The 22,692-nt window shown below is 48.7% G+C and overlaps 3 protein-coding genes across 3 annotated transcripts; 2 read left to right on the top strand and 1 right to left on the bottom strand.

Moving 5' to 3' along the window:
- The first annotated feature begins 891 nt into the window (after nucleotides 1-891).
- On the top strand, nucleotides 892-1,608 carry LOC122922732 (histone H2A type 1-like). Its single transcript, XM_044273433.1, has one exon. It carries the CDS (start codon nucleotides 1,132-1,134, stop codon nucleotides 1,522-1,524), a length of 393 nt encoding a protein of 130 aa, XP_044129368.1. The 5' UTR covers nucleotides 892-1,131; the 3' UTR covers nucleotides 1,525-1,608.
- A 2,701-nt stretch (nucleotides 1,609-4,309) lies between these two features.
- On the top strand, nucleotides 4,310-4,856 carry LOC122922733 (histone H2B 1.1). Its single transcript, XM_044273434.1, has one exon. It carries the CDS (start codon nucleotides 4,438-4,440, stop codon nucleotides 4,816-4,818), a length of 381 nt encoding a protein of 126 aa, XP_044129369.1. The 5' UTR covers nucleotides 4,310-4,437; the 3' UTR covers nucleotides 4,819-4,856.
- A 1,192-nt stretch (nucleotides 4,857-6,048) lies between these two features.
- Nucleotides 6,049-6,360, bottom strand: LOC122922719 (histone H4). Its single transcript, XM_044273418.1, has one exon. It carries the CDS (start codon nucleotides 6,358-6,360, stop codon nucleotides 6,049-6,051), a length of 312 nt encoding a protein of 103 aa, XP_044129353.1.
- Between the last annotated feature and the right edge of the window lie 16,332 nt (nucleotides 6,361-22,692).

Genomic DNA, 22,692 nt, shown 5'->3' with positions numbered 1-22,692 from the left:
ATCAGGGCCTCTCCGCTGGCTGATACCCGCCCCGCCCCTCACTGCGCCCCGCCCTCTGCTGGTAGTGATGCCGCCGCTGAGTGTACTGTGCGTGCAGGGGGTGCGCTCTATCCCTGGACACCAGCGCAGCGATGGAGCCGCTCTAATCCGCACAGAGAATACGGGACTGTTCTCCGTTGGGGAGCGGGAGCAGGCGGCCACTGACGGGTTAATACTGAGCAGCTATGGGGGCGGGGCTATAGAACTAGTACCATGGCTTTTGAAATACCCGCTCAATTACCGTCCGGTAAGAATTCAGCGGCCGGGGACAAGCTCCGCCCCCGACTCATCTAAATGGATGGATGTGAGCCCCGCCTCCCCTCCTGCTCCGCCCCCCGGCTCTTTTGAATAAATAGTTGTGAGCCCTGCCCCCCGTCTCAGCTAAATGGATGTTGTGAGCCACTCCCCTCCTGTTCCTCCGCCCCCGGCTCTTTTGAATGAATATTTGAGCCCCGCCCCTCCTGCTGCTCCGCCCCCGTCTCATCTGAATGGATGATGTGAGCCCCTCCCATCCTGCTGCTCCGCCCCCCGCTCCTGCTCTTCTCAGAGCCCCCACCTTCTCTAGGACGGAGCTGCCGCATTGTGTGAATACATGGAAGCCTCATGTCCGAGGCGGATTATTCCCTCGTTATAGACCACTGATCGGGAGGATGAGGGGAGTAGTGATCGTATACTCGGGAGGATGAGGGGAGTAGTGATCGGCCAGAGAGAAGGATGGGGGGAGTAGTGATTGGACATTTGAGGAGGATGGGGGGAGTAGTGATTGGACACTGATGATGGGGGAGTAGTGATTGGACACTTGAGGAGGAGGAGGTAGTGAAGGACGAGCGGCTGGATGGACCCACAGAGCCGGGCACTCGGGGATACACCGGGACACTGTGCTATGGGGGCGGCCGGCAATTGGTGGAGAAAAGAGGGCGTGTCCTCACGAGCCTTTTCAGGTCATCTGCTTCCTCATTGGCTGCAGGATTTGGCGCTGAAAACCGGATTTGGATTCAGCCAATCACAGAGGAGCTCCCCCTGCGCCACCCGGGTATAAGAGGTGACGGGCGGAGCGGGGCTGTCAGTCTCATCTGTACAGAGAAGAGAACGATGTCTGGACGCGGCAAACAAGGAGGCAAAGTGCGGGCTAAGGCCAAGACCCGCTCATCCCGGGCAGGGCTCCAGTTCCCGGTCGGCCGTGTGCACAGGCTCCTCCGCAAGGGCAACTACGCCCAGAGGGTGGGCGCCGGCGCTCCCGTCTACTTGGCCGCTGTGCTCGAGTATCTCACCGCCGAGATCCTGGAGCTGGCCGGCAATGCCGCCCGCGACAACAAGAAGACCCGCATCATCCCCCGTCACCTGCAGCTGGCCGTGCGCAACGACGAGGAGCTCAACAAGCTGCTGGGCGGAGTCACCATCGCCCAGGGCGGCGTCCTGCCCAACATCCAGGCCGTGCTGCTGCCCAAGAAGACCGAGAGCAGCAAGCCGGCCAAGAGCAAGTGAGCCCGGCTCTGCCCCGCCCCAAACCAAAGGCTCTTCTAAGAGCCGCCCACATGGTCTGTACGACTGAGCTGGCGATGCCGCTGATCTCCGCTGTGGAGGCGCCACACAGGGGCACTTACCGCTCCTGACCAGAGATGGGATGTTTTACATGAATGGAGTCTTTGGCTTCAGTTGCTGACCAGTGACCCGGAGCCGGATAGGTGATAAGTGTTAGACCAGTGGTGCCGACGGAGAACTAGAGGGGGAGCTGGGGGCACTGGTCTGGGCATTATACTGAGTGGGGGGCAATGCTGGAGGCGTCCTATTATATGGACAGCACTAGGAGGGCTTTATACCGCTGCAGCCTGGTCCTAGACTCCGTGTGCTGCTCTAGTGACTCAGAGAATAGGAGGAGTCTATAAGTCAGTAGGATGATGGGATTCTTAGCCTCAGCGCACGACCCCCTGTCCTGTGTGCGCCTCCGCTCCCCCCTGCTGCTCGGACACGGATCGGACAGCACTACTCCGGACATCGTGCGGGCAGACATTGCTGCTGGAGAGGGTTTGGCCGCTGATCTCTAACCGGACTGTAATTGAGCGGGAATTTCAAAAGCCAGAGATCAGCCAATCACTGTAAAGCACTTGCTCTATAGCTCCGCCCCCTTCTCCTGCAGCGCTGAGTGGAGATGGCGGTGGGCAGGGAGGATGGAGGCGGTTATCGGTCACGGTCAGCCAGTCCCTTATAGACGGGGGGAGATGCAGAGAGAGCGCCTTCTGGATAAAGGAACTGCTCTTACCAATCACAGCGCTGGAAGGGTTAACCCGCCTCCTGTGAGCAGAGGTGAAGGGCGGAGTGGAGCTCGTCTGAGGAGGAGGTGGCGGCTCTGAGAAGAGCCTTTGTTGGGTGCGGGGCGCAGATCTAAGCCCTCTCCCCACGGATCCTGCGGGCCAGCTGGATATCCTTGGGCATGATGGTGACCCGCTTGGCGTGGATGGCGCAGAGATTGGTGTCCTCGAAGAGCCCGACCAGGTAAGCCTCGCTGGCCTCCTGCAGGGCCATGACGGCCGAGCTCTGGAAGCGAAGGTCGGTCTTGAAGTCCTGGGCGATCTCTCTCACCAGGCGCTGGAAGGGCAGCTTCCGGATGAGCAGCTCGGTGGACTTCTGGTAGCGCCGGATCTCCCGGAGAGCGACGGTCCCGGGCCGGTAGCGGTGAGGCTTCTTGACTCCGCCAGTGGCGGGGGCGCTCTTCCTGGCGGCCTTAGTGGCCAGCTGCTTGCGGGGAGCTTTTCCGCCGGTGGACTTACGCGCTGTCTGCTTGGTTCTGGCCATGGCTCTGCAGAGATCTGTACACAGCAAGAGAATGAGGTGAGGAGCGGACCGTGCAGATCATTTATACTCCCGGCCTCGTCCTCATTGGCTCATGTAAACCACACCCCTACATCCCTATTGGTTTATTCGTACAAAGATGTGCCCGCCAAAACTTTCGTTACCAATCATCGTTCACAAGAGGCGGAGCCCAAAATTATCCTATCCGCCAGTGCCAGCTGATGGGCGTGTCTCCAGGTAATAAGCCCCTCCTACATGAAGCGGGCGGCCTTCCTCAGACAAGCTCCACTCCGCCCTTCTGCCCTCGTTCTCCGCTCACAGCGGGCGGGGGCTCCGGCTCCTCTGCGGGAAGGAATAGGGGGTGGGTTAACCCTGTCAGCGCCGCTCTCTTCAGTCTATCAGGGCCTCTCTGCTCGGCTGATACCCGCCCCGCCCCTCACTGCGCGCCGCCCTCTGCTGGTGGTGATGCCGCCGCTGAGTGTACTGTGCGTGCAGGGGGATCGTGCGCTCTATCCCTGGACACCAGCGCAGCGATGGAGCCGCTCTTCTCCGCACAGTGAATACCGGACTGTTCTCCCCTTCTCCGGTAGGAAGGTCGTGGGAAGCGGGAGAAGAGGGCGGAGCTACAGAACAACTACGTTACTGTGATTGGCTGATCTCAGGCTTTTGAAATTCCCGCTCAATTACCGTTCAGCGGCCGTGGAGGAGCAGTCCATTACACACAGGGGACGAACCCTCTGCAGCAGCAATGTACTCGCCGCATGTCAGGAGCGGCAAGTGCCCCTGTGTGACGCCCGGACCATCAGAGCACTCAACGGGTACAGGATGCCTCCACAGCGGAGATCAGCGGCGCCAGCTCTTTGAGTGGGAATTTCAAAAGTCATGGTACTAGTTCTATAGCCCCGCCCCCATAGCCTACTCAGTATTAACCCGTCAGTGGCCGCCTTCTCCCGCTCCCCACCGGAGAAGGGGAGAACAGTCCGGTATTCACTGTGCGGAGAAGAGCGGCTCCATCGCTGCGCTGGTGTCCAGGGATAGAGCGCACGATCCCCCTGCACGCACAGTACACTCAGCGGCGGCATCACCACCAGCAGAGGGCGGGGCGCAGTGAGGGGCGGGGCGGGTATCAGCCGAGCCCTGATAGACTGAAGAGAGATGTTAGCCCCGCCTCTCCGCCCCCCGGCTCAGCTGAATGGATGGAAGTGAGTTCTGCCCCTCCTGCTGCTCCGCCTCCCGGTTTAGCAGAATAGATGGCTATGAGCCCCACCCCTCCTGCTGCTCCGCCCTCCGACTCAGGTGAATGAATGGATGTTAGCCCCTCCTTTCTTGCTGCTCTGACCGCCCTCCCCGTCTCTGCTGAATAATGTGAACCACACCTCTCCCGTTACTCCGCTGAATAGATGGATGTGAGACCCACCCCTCCTGCTGCTCCGCCCCCGGCTCAGCTGGATGGATGTGAGGCTGCCAATTGGGAGAAGTGGAGACACCACGTGACCCTCTCCTCCAGTAGATCGGCGCGCAGTCAGCAGCAGCTCATTTGCATGGCCCGTGTATAAATACCGCTGCGGTGGGAGGAGGCGAACAGACGAGATTGTGTCTTCAGTCAGAATGCCCGAGCCCGCCAAGTCCGCCCCAGCGCCCAAGAAGGGCTCCAAGAAAGCCGTCACCAAGGTCCAGAAGAAGGACGGCAAGAAGCGGAGGAAGAGCAGGAAGGAGAGCTATGCCATCTACGTCTACAAGGTGCTGAAGCAGGTGCACCCCGACACCGGCATCTCCTCCAAGGCCATGGGCATCATGAACTCCTTCGTCAACGACATCTTCGAGCGCATCGCAGGGGAAGCCTCCCGCCTGGCTCACTACAACAAGCGCTCCACCATCACCTCCCGGGAGATCCAGACCGCCGTGCGCCTGCTGCTGCCCGGAGAGCTGGCCAAGCACGCCGTCTCCGAGGGCACCAAGGCCGTCACCAAGTACACCAGCGCCAAGTGAGCGCCCCCCGCTCTCCGGACCCAAAGGCTCTTCTCAGAGCCCCCACCCTGTCTCCAGCGGAGCTGCTCCCGCGTCTCCCCGTTCTCACAGCGGCTGCGGTTTCCTCACTGTCAGCTAGATGAGATGCGGTACCGCTAGTGGAAGTTACAATACAAGCTATCCTCCTCCATGCCCATTCACTACTCCCATCATCCTCCTCCATGCCCATTCACTGCTCCCATCATCCTACTCCATGCCCATTCACTGCTCCCATCATCCTGCTCCATGCCCATTCACTACACCCATCATCCTCCATGCGCATTCACTGCTCCCATCATCCTGCTCCATGCCCATTCACTACTCCCATCATCCTGCTCCATGCCCATTCACTGCTCCCATCATCCTGCTCCATGCCCATTCACTGCTCCCATCATCCTGCTCCATGCCCATTCACTACTCCCATCATCCTCCATGCCCATTCACTGCTCCCATCATCCTGCTCCATGCCCATTCACTACTCCCATCATCATCCTCCATGCCCATTCACTGCTCCCATCATCCTGCTCCATGCCCATTCACTGCTCCCATCATCCTCCTCCATGCCCATTCACTACTCCCATCATCCTCCTCCATGCCCATTCACTACTCCCATCATCCTCCTCCATGCCCATTCACTGCTCCCATCATCCTCCTCCATGCTCATTCACTACTCCCATCATCCTCCATGCCCATTCACTACTCCGATCATCCTTCTCAGTGCGGCCGCTCAGAGGACAGGAGGACGAGGCTCCGCTCCTACGGGCACATAACGGCTGAGGGGTCCAGAGCTCTGCTCCTATTGGCTGGGAGAGCTCAGGATCTCGTCGCTCATTTGAATTTCCCGCCTATAGTTGAGCTGCTGATCTACAGGAGGAGCCGGTCATGTGACCCGTACCAGCGCCGCTCATTGGCGTCTTTGTCTCTGCAGCTCCGGGACGGATTAACCCCTCAGTCTCCGAGCACAGCTCGTCTTGTGGCTGCGGGGGCAGGAGCGATGGAGAACACCCGGGGCTCGGGATTTACATTACTGGGGCTTTCTGTATTGTAGCACAGGGCGCCGCTGATCTCGGCCAATTGTCCGGCTCCCCGTCCCCTGATGTGCGGGCGGTGTTAACCCCTCAGTGGCTGAGCGCAGACGGAATTGTAGCTTCTCCCCGGGAAGATGTGGGCGGCTCTGAGAAGAGCCTTTGTGTTGTGAGGACGGAGGCAGCATTAACCCCCGAAGCCGTAGAGAGTGCGGCCCTGGCGCTTGAGCGCGTAGACCACGTCCATGGCGGTGACGGTCTTCCTCTTGGCGTGCTCGGTGTAGGTGACGGCGTCCCGGATGACGTTCTCCAGGAAGACTTTCAGCACCCCGCGGGTCTCCTCATAGATGAGGCCGGAGATGCGCTTGACGCCTCCCCTGCGAGCTAGACGGCGGATGGCAGGCTTGGTGATGCCCTGGATGTTATCGCGGAGCACCTTCCTGTGCCGCTTGGCGCCGCCTTTCCCGAGCCCTTTCCCTCCTTTACCGCGACCAGACATCTTCTAGGTGTGAGCAGAAAGCAGTGACTGCTCAGCCCAGAGCCCTCCTTTATATGGAGCATGGGCGGACCTGGAGGAGAACTGCACGGAGAGGCTGGGGGCGGGGCTGTTCCTGAACTCCAGGCCCCGCCCTCCCGCTCTGATTGGCTGAACTCAGAAGTGCTGGTGGTTTTCATTTTCCAGCCTGTAAATTACATTATATTAAAGATTAAAGCCTCTATAATATATTATCAGCCTCCACATTATATTACAGCCTCCATACTACCAGCCTCTGCATTACATTACAGCCTCCGCATTACATTACAGCCTCTACATTACAGTATAGCCTCCACATTACTTTACTGCCTCCATGTTACATTACCGACCTCCACATTATATTACAGCCTCCATACTACCAGCCTCTGCATTACATTGCAGCCTCCACATTTTATTACAGCCTCTGCATTACATTACAGCCTCCATATTACCGGCCTCTACATTACAGCCTCTATATTACCAGCCTGTAAATTACATCATATCCTTCACATTATATTAAAACATCTATATTTTATTATCAACCTCAACATTATATTACAGCCTCCATACTACCAGCCTCTGCATTACATTACAGCCTCCACATTACATTACAGACTCCAAATTATATTACAGCCTCCATATAACATTACCGGCCTGCACATTAATATAATGCGGAGGATATAAAGTATCTATATTATATTACAGCCTCCATATTATATTAACAGTCATAACATTACCTGCCTCTACATTACATTACAGCCTTCATATTACATTACCAGTATCCACATTATATTACAGCCTCCACATTACCAGTATCCACATTATATTACAGCCTCCACATTATATTACTGCTCCCTATTACCAGCCTCTACATTACAGTCTCCATATTACATTACCAGCCTCCATATTTCATCACAGCCTCCATATTATAAGCCTCTACATTACATTTCAGCCTTCATACTACCAGCCTCCACATTATATTACAACCTCCATACTACTAGCCTCCACATTACATTGCAGCTTCTATATTACATTTCAGCCTCCATTTTATATTATCAACCTCAGCATTATATTGCAGCCTTCATATTTTCAGTCTCTACATTACATTATAGCCTCCACATCATATTACCAGCCTCCACATTAGATTACAGCCTCCATGTTACATTACCGGCCTCTACATTACAGTCTCCATGTTACATTACCGGCCTCCACATTATATTACAGACTTCATATTATCAGCCTCTACATTACATCACAACCTAAACATTATGTTACAGCATCCATATTTTCAGCCTCCATATTGCTAGCCTCTACATTACATTACAGTCTCTATACTACCAGCCTCCACATTACATCACAGCCTCCACATTACCAGCCTCCATTTAAAATTACCGGCCTCCGTGTTATATTACAGCCTCCGTATTAATGGCCTCTACAGTACAGTCTACTTGTTACATTACCAGCCTCCAGATTATATTACAGACACCATATTACCGTTCTCCACATTGCATCACTGCATCCACAATATATTACAGCCTTCATATTACCAGCTTCTGCATTACATTACAGCATCCAAATTATATTACAGCCTCCATATTGCCAGCCTCCACTTAACATTACCTGTCTCTATGTTACATTACCAGCCTCCATGTTACATTACAGCCTCTGTATTACTGGCCTCTACATTACAGTCTACATGTTACATTACCAGCCTCCATATTATATTACAGACTCCATATTACCGTTCTCCACATTGCATCACTGCTTCCACAATATATTACAGCCTTCATATTACCAGCCTCTGCATTACATTACAGCCTCCAAATTATATTACAGCCTCCACTTAAAGGGATTCTGTCACCTCCCCTAAGGCAAAAAACGATTTAAAACCAGCCATGCAGCACAGCTTACCTGGATTAGGCTGTGCTGTTCAATCTTGAAATCCGTCCAGCAGTTAGTTCAAAAAACGAGTTTGATCAATGAGGAAATGCGTCCTGAAGGTGCCCAGAGGGGCGTTTTTTTCTTCTGAGAGAGCCCAGTCCCGCCCCTTTTTCAGTGCCCAGCCCGCCTTCCTTTTACTTCCTAACTGCCGCCTCCAGCCTGCCACAGCCTCCCCTTCCTCTCCTCCCCCTCCCTCTTGCCGAACGAAGTCTCGCACAGGCGCAGTACCCACTGAGGGCTGCGCCTGTGCGATCATCAGGAGACTGAGGGCGGCAGCTTCATCTTCGTCACTGGGCATGCGCCGAGCCCAGTGACGTCCGATGCTCGCTCTTCCCTGCTGACTGAGGGAAGAGCGAGCATCGGACGTCACTGGGCTCGGCGCATGCCCAGTGACGAAGATGAAGCTGCCGCCCTCAGTCTCCTGATGATCGCACAGGCGCAGCCCTCAGTGGGTACTGCGCCTGTGCGAGAGTTCGTTCGGCAAGAGGGAGGGGGAGGAGAGGAAGGGGAGGCTGTGGCAGGCTGGAGGCGGCAGTTAGGAAGTAAAAGGAAGGCGGGCTGGGCACTGAAAAAGGGGCGGGACTGGGCTCTCTCAGAAGAAAAAAACGCCCCTCTGGGCACCTTCAGGACGCATTTCCTCATTGATCAAACTCGTTTTTTGAACTAACTGCTGGACGGATTTCAAGATTGAACAGCACAGCCTAATCCAGGTAAGCTGTGCTGCATGGCTGGTTTTAAATCGTTTTTTGCCTTAGGGGAGGTGACAGAATCCCTTTAACATTACCTGTCTCTATGTTACATTACCGGCCTCCGTGTTACATTACAGCCTCTGTATTATATTACCAGCCTCTACATTATATGACAGCCTCAATATTACCGGCCTCTACATTACAGACTCCATATTATATTACCGGCCTCCACATTATATGACAGCCTCCATATTATGGGCATCTACATTAAAGCATCCACATTATATTACAGCCTCCATATTACATTACCAACGTCCACATTATATAACAGCCTCCATATTGCCAGCCTCCACATTATATTACAGCCTCCATGTTACATTTCCAGCCTTCGTTTTACCGGCCTCTACATTACAGTCTCCATGTTACATTACCAGCCTCCACATTATATTACAGACTCCATATTACTGTCCTCTACATTACATCACAGCCTAAACATTGTTACAGCCTCCATATTACTATCCTCTAAATTACAGCCTCTATACTGCCAGTCTCCAAATTATATTACAGACTCCATATTACCAGCCTCCACTTAACATTACCGGCCTCTATGTAACATTACCGGCATCCACATAATATTACAGCCTCCGTATGACCGCCTCTACATTACAGTCTCTATGGTACATTACCGGCCTCCACATTATATTACAGACTTCATATTATCGTCCTCTACATTAAATCACAGCCTAAACATTGTTACAGCCTCCATATTTTCAGCCTCCATATTACTAGCCTCTACATTACAGTCTCTATACTACCAGCCTCCACATTATATTACAGCCTCCATTTTATGAGCCTCTACATTAAAGCATCCACATTATATTACAGCCTCCATATTACATTACCAACCTCCACATTATATTACAGCCTCCCAATTTACGGCCGCCACATTATATTATAGCCTCTATATTACATTACATCCTACACATTGCATTACAGCTTCCATATAACATCATTAGCCTCCCCGTTGTGTTACATTCTCCATTTTAACAGCCTCTACATAATATCACAGCCTCCACATTACCAGCCCCCACATTATATTACCGTCTCCATATTACAGCCTTCATACTATATTACAGCCTCCATATTATATTACACCTCTACATGATATTACAGACTCTACATTATATAACAGCCTCCATATTACCGGCCTCCACATTACATTTCAAGCGTCCACATTATATTACAGCCTTTACATTATATTACAGCCTCCATATTATATTACAGCCTTTACATTATATTACAACCTCCACATTATATTACAGCCTTCACATTATATTACAGCCTCCACATTATATTACAGCCTTCACATTATATTACAGCCTCCACATTATATTACAGCCTTTACATTATATTACCAGCCTCCACATTATATTACAGCCTTTACATTATATTACAGCCTCCACATTATATTACAGCCTCCACATTATATTACAGCGTCCACATTATATTACAGCCTTTACATTATATTACAGCCTCCACATTATATTACAGCCTCCACATTATATTACAGCCTCCACATTATATTACAGCCTCCACATTATATTACAGCCTTTACATTATATTACAGCCTCCACATTATATTACAGCGTCCACATTATATTACAGCCTCCACATTATATTACAGCATCCATATTATATTACAGCCTTTACATTATATTACAGCCTCCACATTATATCACAGCCTTTACATTATATTACAGCCTTTACATTATATTACAGCCTCCACATTATATTACAGCCTCCACATTACATTACAGCCTTTACATTATATTACAGCCTTTACATTATATTACAGCCTCCACATTATATTACAGCCTTTACATTATATTACAGCCTCCACATTATATTACAGCCTTTACATTATATTACCAGCCTCCACATTATATTACAGCCTCCACATTATATTACAGCGTCCACATTATATTACAGCCTTTACATTATATTACAGCCTTTACATTATATTACAGCCTCCACATTATATTACAGCGTCCACATTATATTACAGCCTTTACATTATATTACCAGCCTTTACATTATATTACAGCCTTTAAATTATATTACCAGCCTTTACATTATATTACAGCCTCCACATTATATTACAGCCTCCACATTATATTACAGCCTCCACATTATATTACAGCATTTACATTATATTACAGCCTCCACATTATATCACAGCCTCCACATTATATTACAGCCTTTACATTATATTATAGCCTTTACATTATATTACCAGCCTCCACATTATATTACAGCCTCCACATTATATTACAGCATCCATATTATATTACAGCCTTTACATTATATTACAGCCTCCACATTATATTACAGCCTTTACATTATATTACAGCATTTACATTATATTACAGCCTCCACATTATATTACAGCATCCATATTATATTACAGCCTTTACATTATATTACAGCCTTTACATTATATTACAGCCTCCACATTATATTACAGCCTTTACATTATATTACAGCCTCCACATTATATCACAGCCTCCACATTATATTACAGCCTTTACATTATATTACAGCCTTTACATTATATTACCAGCCTCCACATTATATTACAGCATCCATATTATATTACAGCCTTTACATTATATTACAGCCTCCACATTATATTACAGCCTTTACATTATATTACAGCATTTACATTATATTACAGCCTCCACATTATATTACAGCATCCATATTATATTACAGCCTTTACATTATATTACAGCCTTTACATTATATTACAGCCTCCACATTATATTACAGCCTCCACATTATATTACAGCCTTTACATTATATTACCAGCCTCCACATTATATTACAGCCTCCACATTATATTACAGCGTCCACATTATATTACAGCCTTTACATTATATTACAGCCTCCACATTATATTACAGCCTCCACATTATATTACAGCCTTTACATTATATTACCAGCCTTTACATTATATTACAGCCTCCACATTACATTACAGCCTCCACATTATATTACAGCCTTTACATTATATTACAGCCTTTACATTATATTACCAGCCTCCACATTATATTGCAGCCTTTACATTATATTACAGCCTCCACATTATATTACAGCCTCCACATTATATTACAGCCTTTACATTATATTACAGCCTTTACATTATATTACAGCCTCCACATTATATTACAGCCTTTACATTATATTACAGCCTTTACATTATATTACAGCCTCCACATTATATTACAGCCTTTACATTATATTACAGCCTCCACATTATATTACAGCCTTTACATTATATTACAGCCTTTACATTATATTACCAGCCTCCACATTATATTACAGCCTCCACATTACATTACAGCCTTTACATTATATTACAGCCTTTACATTATATTACAGCCTTTACATTATATTACCAGCCTCCACATTATATTACAGCCTCCACATTATATTACAGCGTCCACATTATATTACAGCCTTTACATTATATTACCAGCCTTTACATTATATTACAGCCTCCACATTATATTACCAGCCTTTACATTATATTACAGCCTCCACATTATATTACAGCCTTTACATTATATTACCAGCCTTTACATTATATTACAGCCTCCACATTATATTACAGCCTTTACATTATATTACCAGCCTTTACATTATATTACAGCCTCCACATTATATTACAGCCTTTACATTATATTACCAGCCTTTACATTATATTACAGCCTCCACATTATATTACAGCCTCCACATTATATTACAGCGTCCACATTATATTACAGCATTTACATTATATTACAGCCTTTACATTATATTACAGCCTCCACATTATATTACAGCCTTTACATTATATTACCAGCCTTTACATTATATTACAGCCTCCACATTATATTACAGCCTTTACATTATATTACCAGCCTTTACATTATATTACAGCCTTTACATTATAATACAGCCTCCACATTATATTACAGCCTTTACATTATATTACAGCCTCCACATTATATTACAGTCTCCACATTATATTACAGTCTCCACATTATATTACAGCCTCCACATTATATTACAGCCTTTACATTATATTACAGCCTCCACATTATATTACAGCCTCCACATTATATTACAGCGTCCACATTATATTACAGCATTTACATTATATTACAGCCTCCACATTATATTACAGCCTTTACATTATATTACCAGCCTTTACATTATATTACAGCCTCCACATTATATTACAGCCTTTACATTATATTACCAGCCTTTACATTATATTACAGCCTCCACATTATATTACAGCCTCCACATTATATTACAGCGTCCACATTATATTACAGCATTTACATTATATTACAGCCTTTACATTATATTACAGCCTCCACATTATATTACAGCCTTTACATTATATTACAGCCTTTACATTATATTACCAGCCTCCACATTATATTACAGCCTTTACATTATATTACAGCCTCCACATTATATTACAGCCTCCACATTATATTACAGCCTCCACATTATATTACAGCCTTTACATTATATTACAGCCTCCACATTATATTACAGCCTTTACATTATATTACAGCCTTTACATTATATTACAGCCTCCACATTATATTACAGCTTTTACATTATATTACAGCCTTTACATTATATTACAGCCTTTAAATTATATTACCAGCCTCCACATTATATTACAGCCTTTACATTATATTACCAGCCTTTACATTATATTACAGCCTCCACATTATATTACAGCCTCCACATTATATTACAGCGTCCACATTATATTACAGCCTTTACATTATATTACAGCGTCCACATTATATTACAGCATTTACATTATATTACAGCCTCCACATTATATTACAGCATTTACATTATATTACAGCCTTTACATTATATTACAGCCTCCACATTATATTACAGCCTTTACATTATATTACAGCCTTTACATTATATTACAGCCTCCACATTATATTACAGCCTTTACATTATATTACAGCCTTTACATTATATTACAGCCTTTACATTATATTACCAGCCTCCACATTATATTACAGCCTTTACATTATATTACAGCCTCCACATTATATTACAGCATCCACATTATATTACAGCCTCCACATTATATTACAGCCTTTACATTATATTACAGCCTCCACATTATATTACAGCCTTTACATTATATTACAGCCTTTACATTATATTACAGCCTCCACATTATATTACAGCCTTTACATTATATTACAGCCTTTACATTATATTACAGCCTTTACATTATATTACAGCATCCACATTATATTACAGCCTCCACATTACATTACAGCCTTTACATTATAATACAGCCTCCACATTACATTACAGCCTCCACATTATATTACAGCCTCCACATGATATTACAGCCTCCACATGATATTACAGCCTTTACATTATATTACCAGCCTCCACACTATAGTACAGCCTCCATATTACCAGCCGGTCCTCATTAAGGTCATACTGGGGGGGGGGAGGTAGAAGCATCACCAGCTCCATATGCAACAACTTCCGTCTATAATGAGCAGCTTTCTTCAGCCTCCCTCTGAAGACACCACCCGGCTCCAGCAGCAGGACCTCCAGCAGAACCTGACCCAGCAGGCGGTGACAGACTTGGTCCTGAGGGATCCAGGCCTGGGTCATGTTAATGACCGTGAGCTTGGCCACATTGGCTGTGGACAGGCGGCTGCGCTTGTCTGTAGAGATGTCGCAAACATAACATTTTCCATTTGCGAACGGGCGAACCGCCATTGACTTCAATAGGCAGGCGAATTTTAAAACCCACAGGGACTCTTTCTGGCCACAATAGTGATGGAAAAGTTGTTTCAAGGGACCTGGACTGTGGCATGCCGGAGGGCAGGGCCGCCATCAGGGGGGTACAGCCGATACCAGTAAGGGGCCCGGACCCCGGGGGGGCCGCCACATTGCTGTGTTACTACAACCTAACCTGCGGACGGTATTCCGGCTGCATTACTCCCCTTTAAAAGGCTTTGGAGCCGCTGCGCAGAGGAACGTAGCTGCGCAGCGGCAGGTGACGTCAGACGCTGTGCCTGTCGCTGCCTGCTGCTGCCCCCCCACGCCGGGACGCTGCCGGCATTCAGATTAGCGCGGCGGGAACTTGAACTTCTGTTCTTGCAGTGCGGTCTGTGGTCACTGGTCTCGTCTGACTGGTCTGTCTGGCCTCTGGCTAGTGGCTGGGAGTGGGAGCCTGGGGCGGACTGCCTGGCCCTGGTGGTAAACTAATCAAATCTGGACTGGAAAACATAATTTGTGGAGGTAACTTGTGGTCTGTGGTGGTCTGGAAGCCTGCCCTGCTGCCCCAGTGCCCTCACCCCCTCCTCCATCACACACATGATCTTGGACGGACCCCCCCTAATAATTCATTAGGTCCAGATAATATAATTATCACAGGCAGAGAAAGACAGTTTTATAAAACATCACAGGAACCCCAAAACATGCAATAACCCCAAAACATATCATCGGGAACCGGGGGATCTGGGTGACCACATGTCCAAACTTCCCCCAGATCCGTTCAGTAGTTTGGAAGATACTTTGTTCTCACCATGTTCTCCATCAATTGTTCTCACTGTGTGCTCCATCCATTGTTCTCACCGTGTGCTCCATCCATTGTTCTCACTGTGTGCTCCATCCATTGTTCTCACCGTGTGCTCCATCCATTGTTCTCACCGTGTGCTCCATCCATTGTTCTCACCGTGTGCTCCATCCATTGTTCTCACCATGTGCTCCATCAATTGTTCTCACCGTGTGCTCCATCCATTGTTCTCACCATGTGCTCCATCCATTGTACTCACCGTGTGCTCCATCCATTGTTCTCGCCGTGTGCTCCATCCATTGTTCTCAGCGTGTGCTCCATCCATTGTTCTCACTGTGTGCTCCATCCATTGTTCTCACCGTGTGCTCCATCCATTGTTCTCACCGTGTGCTCCATCCATTGTACTCACCGTGTGCTTCATCCATTGTTCTCACCGTGCGCTCCATCCATTGTTCTCACCGTGTGCGCCATCCATTGTTCTCACCGTGTGCTCCATCCATTGTTCTCACCGTGTGCTCCATCCATTGTTCTCACCGTGTGCTCCATCCATTGTACTCACCGTGTGCTTCATCCATTGTTCTCACCGTGTGCTCCATCCATTGTTCTCACCGTGTGCTCCATCCATTGTACTCACCGTGCACTCCATCCATTGTTCTCACCGTGCGCTCTATCCATTGTTCTCACCGTGCGCTCCATCCATTGTTCTCACCGTGCGCTCCATCCGTTGTTCTCACCGTGCGCTCCATCCATTGTTCTCACCGTGCGCTCCATCCATTGTTCTCACCGTGCGCTCCATCCATTGTTCTCACCGTGCGCTCCATCCATTGTTCTCACCGTGCGCTCCATCCATTGTTCTCACCGTGCGCTCCATCCATTGTTCTCACCGTGCGCTCCATCCATTGTTCTCACCGTGCGCTCCATCCATTGTTCTCACCGTGCGCTCCATCCATTGTTCTCACCGTGCGCTCCATCCATTGTTCTCACCGTGCGCTCCATCCATTGTTCTCACCGTGCGCTCCATCCATTGTTCTCACCGTGCGCTCCATCCATTGTTCTCACCGTGCGCTCCATCCATTGTTCTCACCATGCGCTCCATCCATTGTTCTCACCTTGTGCTCCATCCATTGTTTTTACCATGTGCTCCATCCATTGTTCTCACCATGTGCTCCATCCATTGTTCTCACCGTGTGCTTCATCCATTGTTCTCACCGTGTGCTCCATCCATTGTTCTCACCGTGTGCTTCATCCATTGTTCTCACCGTGTGCTCCATCCATTGTACTCACGTGCGCTCCATCCATTGTTCTCACCGTGCGCTCCATCCATTGTACTCACCGTGTGCTCCATCCATTGTTCTCACCGTGTGCTCCATCCATTGTTCTCACAATGTGCTCCATCCATTGTTCTCACCGTGTGCTCCATCCATTGTTCTCACCGTGTGCTCCATCCATTGTTCTCACCGTGTGCTTCATCCATTGTTCTCACCGTGTGCTCCATCCATTGTACTCACGTGCGCTCCATCCATTGTTCTCACCGTGCGCTCCATCCATTGTTCTCACCGTGTGCTCCATCCATTGTTCTCACCGTGTGCTCCATCCATTGTTCTCACCGTGTGCTTCATCCATTGTTCTCACCGTGTGCTCCATCTATTGTACTCACCATGTGCTCCATCCATTGTTCTCGCCGTGTGCTCCATCCATTGTTCTCACCATGTGCTCCATCCATTGTTCTCACCGTGTGCTCCATCCATTGTACTCACGTGCGCTCCATCCATTGTTCTCACCGTGCGCTCCATCCATTGTTCTCACCGTGTGCTCCATCCATTGTTCTCACCGTGTGCTCCATCCATTGTTCTCACCGTGTGCTCCATCCATTGTTCTCACCGTGTGCTCCATCCATTGTTCTCACCGTGTGCTCCATCCATTGTTCTCACCGTGTGCTCCATCCATTGTACTCACCGTGTGCTCCATCCATTGTTCTCACCGTGTGCTCCATCCATTGTTCTCACCGTGTGCTCCATCCATTGTTCTCACCGTGCGCTCCATCCATTGTTCTCACCGTGCGCTCCATCCATTGTACTCACCGTGCGCTCCATCCATTGTTCTCACCGTGCGCTCCATCCATTGTTCTCACCGTGCGCTCCATCCATTGTTCTCACCGTGTGCTCCATCCATTGTTCTCACCGTGCGCTCCATCCATTGTTCTCACCTTGCGCTCCATCCATTGTTCTCACCGTGTGCTCCATCCATTGTTCTCACCGTGCGCTCCATCCATTGTACTCACCGTGCGCTCCATCCATTGTTCTCACCGTGCGCTCCATCCATTGTTCTCACCGTGCGCTCCATCCATTGTTCTCACCGTGTGCTCCATCCATTGTTCTCACCGTGCGCTCCATCCATTGTTCTCACCTTGCGCTCCATCCATTGTTCTCACCGTGCGCTCCATCCATTGTTCCCTTTCGTCCTTACAGCAGCACAAGTGGGGTATTCGCCCCTGTGAAGCTGGTCAGGACAGGCAGAATTTTTGCTGAATAAAATTCTGCATCTCTAGTAATTAATTAACTCCCCCCTCCTTATATTGGCCGCCCTCACACAGGGCTCGTTGCTTTTATTTTGTCCTGTGTGTTGGTCTGACAGGCTTGATTCTATTCAGAGTCTCTCCCATGTAGTTGGGGGAGAAATTTGCTGAATTTCTGCACTTTTATTTTGTCTTAATGTTACAATTTTCTCTTTTCAGGTGCTGGCGTAAGACGGCTGTCTCCTGCCTGGCCGGAGCGTAAGTATGGGGACGGTCTGGCTGCAGGTAGCCGGTAAGTTCAGACAGGGTGTACTCAGTAAGCGGAGCTGTGAGCTCCCTTCCCCCCTGTCTCCTCTCCGCTCCTGCCGCTCCCCTCCTACCTCTTCTGTAATCTGCTGCCGGCCCTGAGATCGGTTCTCAGCTCCGGTGTATCGGACGCGAGACCGGAAGTGCGTCATTGTCACTTCCGGTCTGCAACCAAAAAATAATAATAATCGCCGCCGCGATAAAAATTAGCGCAAATTAGCGCATGGTGCTCGTGGAGGAGGGGGGGAGGAGCGAATTCGAGTAGTAGTTAATAAGACTTCGTTTTTTATAAATGGGTCCCTCAGTGGGGAGCCTGGAGATTTTTGGGGGAGGAGCTGTTGCTCCTCCTCCCCCTGGCCCTCCCCTTCCTGCTATATAAGGCCAGGCTGCTGGCTGAGTCAGTGTTGCACTCAGTTCCTGTGTGCAGCTGACCTTGACTTTGCTGATCCAGTGCTAGAGCCGTGAGAGTACCTACTCTGATCAGAAGGTTCTAGGTTGCTCAGAATTCTTAGAGTCATGACGTCACCATCTCAAGGTAAGATTGACGTCTGTGCTTGACCCCTTGGGCGCGTTGAAACCAGTTTTAATAGTGCCTACTTCTTTTCTAGGAAAAGTCACCCACAAGCAGAAGCACCTGGCTAGCTCCAGTTGTAGCACCCCGTTACCCGACAGCTACGAGTTTCATCGTTGCCCAGGCTGCCGCCCTAGGCCAGCCAATCCTGAGCCGACGGTTGTTGAAATGTTTTCCTGGATGAAGGAGTTCTTGGACACCTCCGTCGCGGAGATCAAGGGGGCGGTCTCCAACAAGAGACCCAGGCAGGCCTCGCCTGGGCCTGTTCCTATGTCAGAAGACGTGATCTCGCTTGGCGAGAATTCTTCCTCTGAGGAAGAGGAGTCGGTCTTTTCTTTTCCGGCGGAGAAGACACAAAGATTACTGCGCTCCATCAGGTCAAGGGACCAGGATGTTGAGCATGGGGAAGCTCCACACTCCACCGCTAGGGGGCCAAGGGCCTTCAAAGTGGACGAGTCGCTTAAAAAACTAATGGCGACCGAATGGAAACATCCAGAAAAAGGACCGGTCTTAACCAAGAGGTTTAAGCTGATGTTCCCCCTACAGGACGGGGACTCCCTGGATTGGGTCCCTCCGCCTAAGGTGGATATGGCGATAGCCAAGCTTTCTAGAAGAACTTTGGTACCTTCCGATGACGGGAGTAACCTGAAGGATCCCCTGGATAGACGCGCAGAATGTTCGCTTAGGCGCAACTATGCTGCGGCGTCCGCCTCTGCCTCTGTGGCCATAGCCGGTACCGAGGTGTCTGAGTTCATTCGCGCCCGTACGCTGAAGATCCAGGCAGACATAGACTCGGGAATCGCCAGAGATGACATCCTGGATCAATTCAAGACCCTTCTATTAGGCATTGATTTTTTAGCGGATGCGTCTCAGCAGCAGCTAAGGCTTGCTGCCAAGTCAATGGCTTTGTCTGCTGCCAGCAGACGGCCCTTATGGCTGAAGCCCTGGGTAGCGGACAATATATCAAAATTTAATTTGTGCTCCCTCCCTTACGAGCCTGGCAGGTTGTTCGGCTCCGAGCTAGACCGCCTCATGGAGAGTCTAGCAGACAAGAAGGGAAAATCACTCCCTCAGCAATCCTTTCGAGGACGTGGGAGAGGCAGAGGGGGAAGATTCCAAGGAAGAGAGAGGAACCAGAGACGTTCCGAAAATAACAGGAGAGGTAGAGGTCGCGGGAACCGCAGGGCTGAGCAATGACTCTCGGCAGCCCGTCACCTCCCCATCCCCACCCCCCTCACTCCCACACGAATCTCCCTGCCTGAATCCTCCAGCAGGAGGTCGTTTATTTTTGTTCAGAAATTTTTGGGAGAAAATAATTCCAGATCCTTGGGTGCTGCAGGTCATCAGCACCGGTTACAGGATCGATTTCAGTTCCCAACCTCAAGAGAGGTTCGTCCTCACAGGACGTCTAACACCCAGCAGACAACTGATCCTGGAAGACTCTGTACTCCAGTACATTGTCAAAGGGGCCTTAGAGGAGGTTCCTCCTCGAGAGCTCGGTCAGGGAGTGTATTCGCCCATCTTTCTCGTTCCAAAGCCGTCAGGAGACTGGCGCATGATTATCGATCTGCGTTACCTAAATCGGTTTATCAGAAAGAAGCGTTTCCGGATGGAAACCATTCGCTCAGTCCTCAACATCCTGAACCCGGCAGACGTGATGGTGACGATAGATCTGAAGGATGCTTACCTTCATGTTCCTATCTGTCCGGCCCACAGGAAATTTCTCAGAGTTGCTGTCTGCATAAAGGAGGTAGTGAAGCACTACCAGTTTGCTGTGTTGCCCTTTGGCATCTCCTCTGCTCCACACACCTTCACAAAGGTTGTGGCTCCTGTGGTCGCCCACTTAAGGCTCCTCGGCTTAGAGGTCGTCCCTTATTTAGACGACTGGCTTTTAAAAGCCGCGTCCGCAGGCATCTTACAAGCCCAGCTTCAACAAGCTCTCCACACTCTGCAGAACCTGGGGTGGCTCGTGAATTGGGACAAATCAGAGTTGGTCCCTGTGCCGGCATACATACATAATTCCTCTGGGTAGCCATCTTATATGCTTCTGGCCTATGTAAAAAACTGTGAACTCTCATCTTCATGAAGCCTGGGTCGCCTATGATATAGACGGACACTTTTATTACCACTACTCTTTGAGGCCAGCAATAAAAGGTCATAAAGGCTACACCAGGCCCAGCTCATCCTGTCCTATGAGATAAGATCAGCTCGCTGTCAAGCCTGGCTGGAGCGTGACGTCATTAATTTCCAGGTCTGGTTTGAGGAGAGCTAATAGCCCTTAATTAGCTCTGGGCATAAAACCAGTCCACTTTCATATTTCATTTATGAATCAACTTATGCCCTTTCTGACACCAGATCCAGGCTCTACAGACTATTGTGGTTAATTGGGTATCAAATATGACTAGAGGATGTGATTCTTTAGCTGACCTATGGGTGGTAGAAGAACTACAGGTCCCAGCATTACCGTGTGTGGTCTCATTCTGTAGGTAAATAAATAAGGATCGCAAATATGTATTCTGTATAACAATATGCCGATGTATCAGGGAGATACGGGCTTAAGTATAATCCGCATTGTAGGAACTGAACTTTGATGGGGTCATAAAACACTTGGAGGCCAATCCCTAGGATTGACAGTCACTCTGCTGCCATTGGCTGACAGGAGTAAGTCTCCTACCCATGGCAGAGTTCATAAAAATCCATGCACAAGGACAGAGGAGAGAGACCCATGGAACATCACCAGACACTTCATTGGACATTGACGGCATATCCCTGTATCAGAAGAACTTTGAGGGTCTCCCCTGATACATACTGAAAAGGGGTTTGCAAGGATTCAAAAAGGACATATGAACGACCATCTGAAACCCTCCAGAGAAACTAAGTATTCTTTCATCTTTTTCCCTTTCATTTGAACTGTCGTGATTATTTATATTGTTATTATTATTCTGTAGATTTATAGTCATTGTCATTAGACTTGTCTGCACTGCTTTTTACCTCCTATTAAAGGTTATAAAATCTAAGAGGCCAAGTCTTCCATATTCTAAGCTGCTGGACAACGCACCTTGCCTTTGAAGAGACGTTACCAGGTAGTTAGTTACATTGCATTCAGGAATTGTAGCTGGGGGTGATTGACTGCGGTTGGTCAGTAAGTGATATCCGGTTCATCCACTGATCTGTGTGATAGTGAATGACCCGGAGAGTCGGCTCGTGGACCGGGAACCCACGTGGTGGCAGTTACCGAAGTATAGTGGGGGGTGTTAGCCGAATGGTAATACCCCGGTCACGTGAGGTCTCTGTGTGTGCGCAGACTCCGCCACAGACCACTACGTCAGAGCTGTGGGATCCGGAGCGGTCGGATCCATAGTTCGTGACATTTTCTGGTGGCAGCTTACGGGATTCTGTATGCTTAGAATATTAGTGCATGAAGTTATGTCCATAACTCTGTACTAAAGGATTGAAAAATTCTGGAAGACGAAGCACAGTGCATTAGTTTTGATAGAATAATAATTCACGACAGTACCCTCCCCTCTCTCTTGTTTTCTGTCCTATCTTTTATTTGGCAATAATGTCCGAATCCGTGAATTATGACGTCCTGAGCGTGGCTGATATCACAGCTCTGTGTGAGCACAAAGGCATCCAAGTATATGGGAAAAATAAGACTGTC

The sequence above is a fragment of the Bufo gargarizans genome, unplaced genomic scaffold (assembly GCF_014858855.1).
Source record: "Bufo gargarizans isolate SCDJY-AF-19 unplaced genomic scaffold, ASM1485885v1 fragScaff_scaffold_672_pilon, whole genome shotgun sequence".
Classification (NCBI taxonomy): Eukaryota; Metazoa; Chordata; class Amphibia; order Anura; family Bufonidae; genus Bufo; species Bufo gargarizans.
The sequence above is the reverse complement of the archived record's forward strand: the minus strand, read 5'-3'. Positions and strand labels throughout refer to the sequence as shown.

Coding starts and splice junctions, on each gene's coding strand:
- LOC122922732 (XM_044273433.1), top strand. CDS start 1,132: ATGTCTGGACGCGGCAAACAAGGAGGCAAAGTGCGGGCTAAGGCCAAG.
- LOC122922733 (XM_044273434.1), top strand. CDS start 4,438: ATGCCCGAGCCCGCCAAGTCCGCCCCAGCGCCCAAGAAGGGCTCCAAG.
- LOC122922719 (XM_044273418.1), bottom strand. CDS start 6,360: ATGTCTGGTCGCGGTAAAGGAGGGAAAGGGCTCGGGAAAGGCGGCGCC.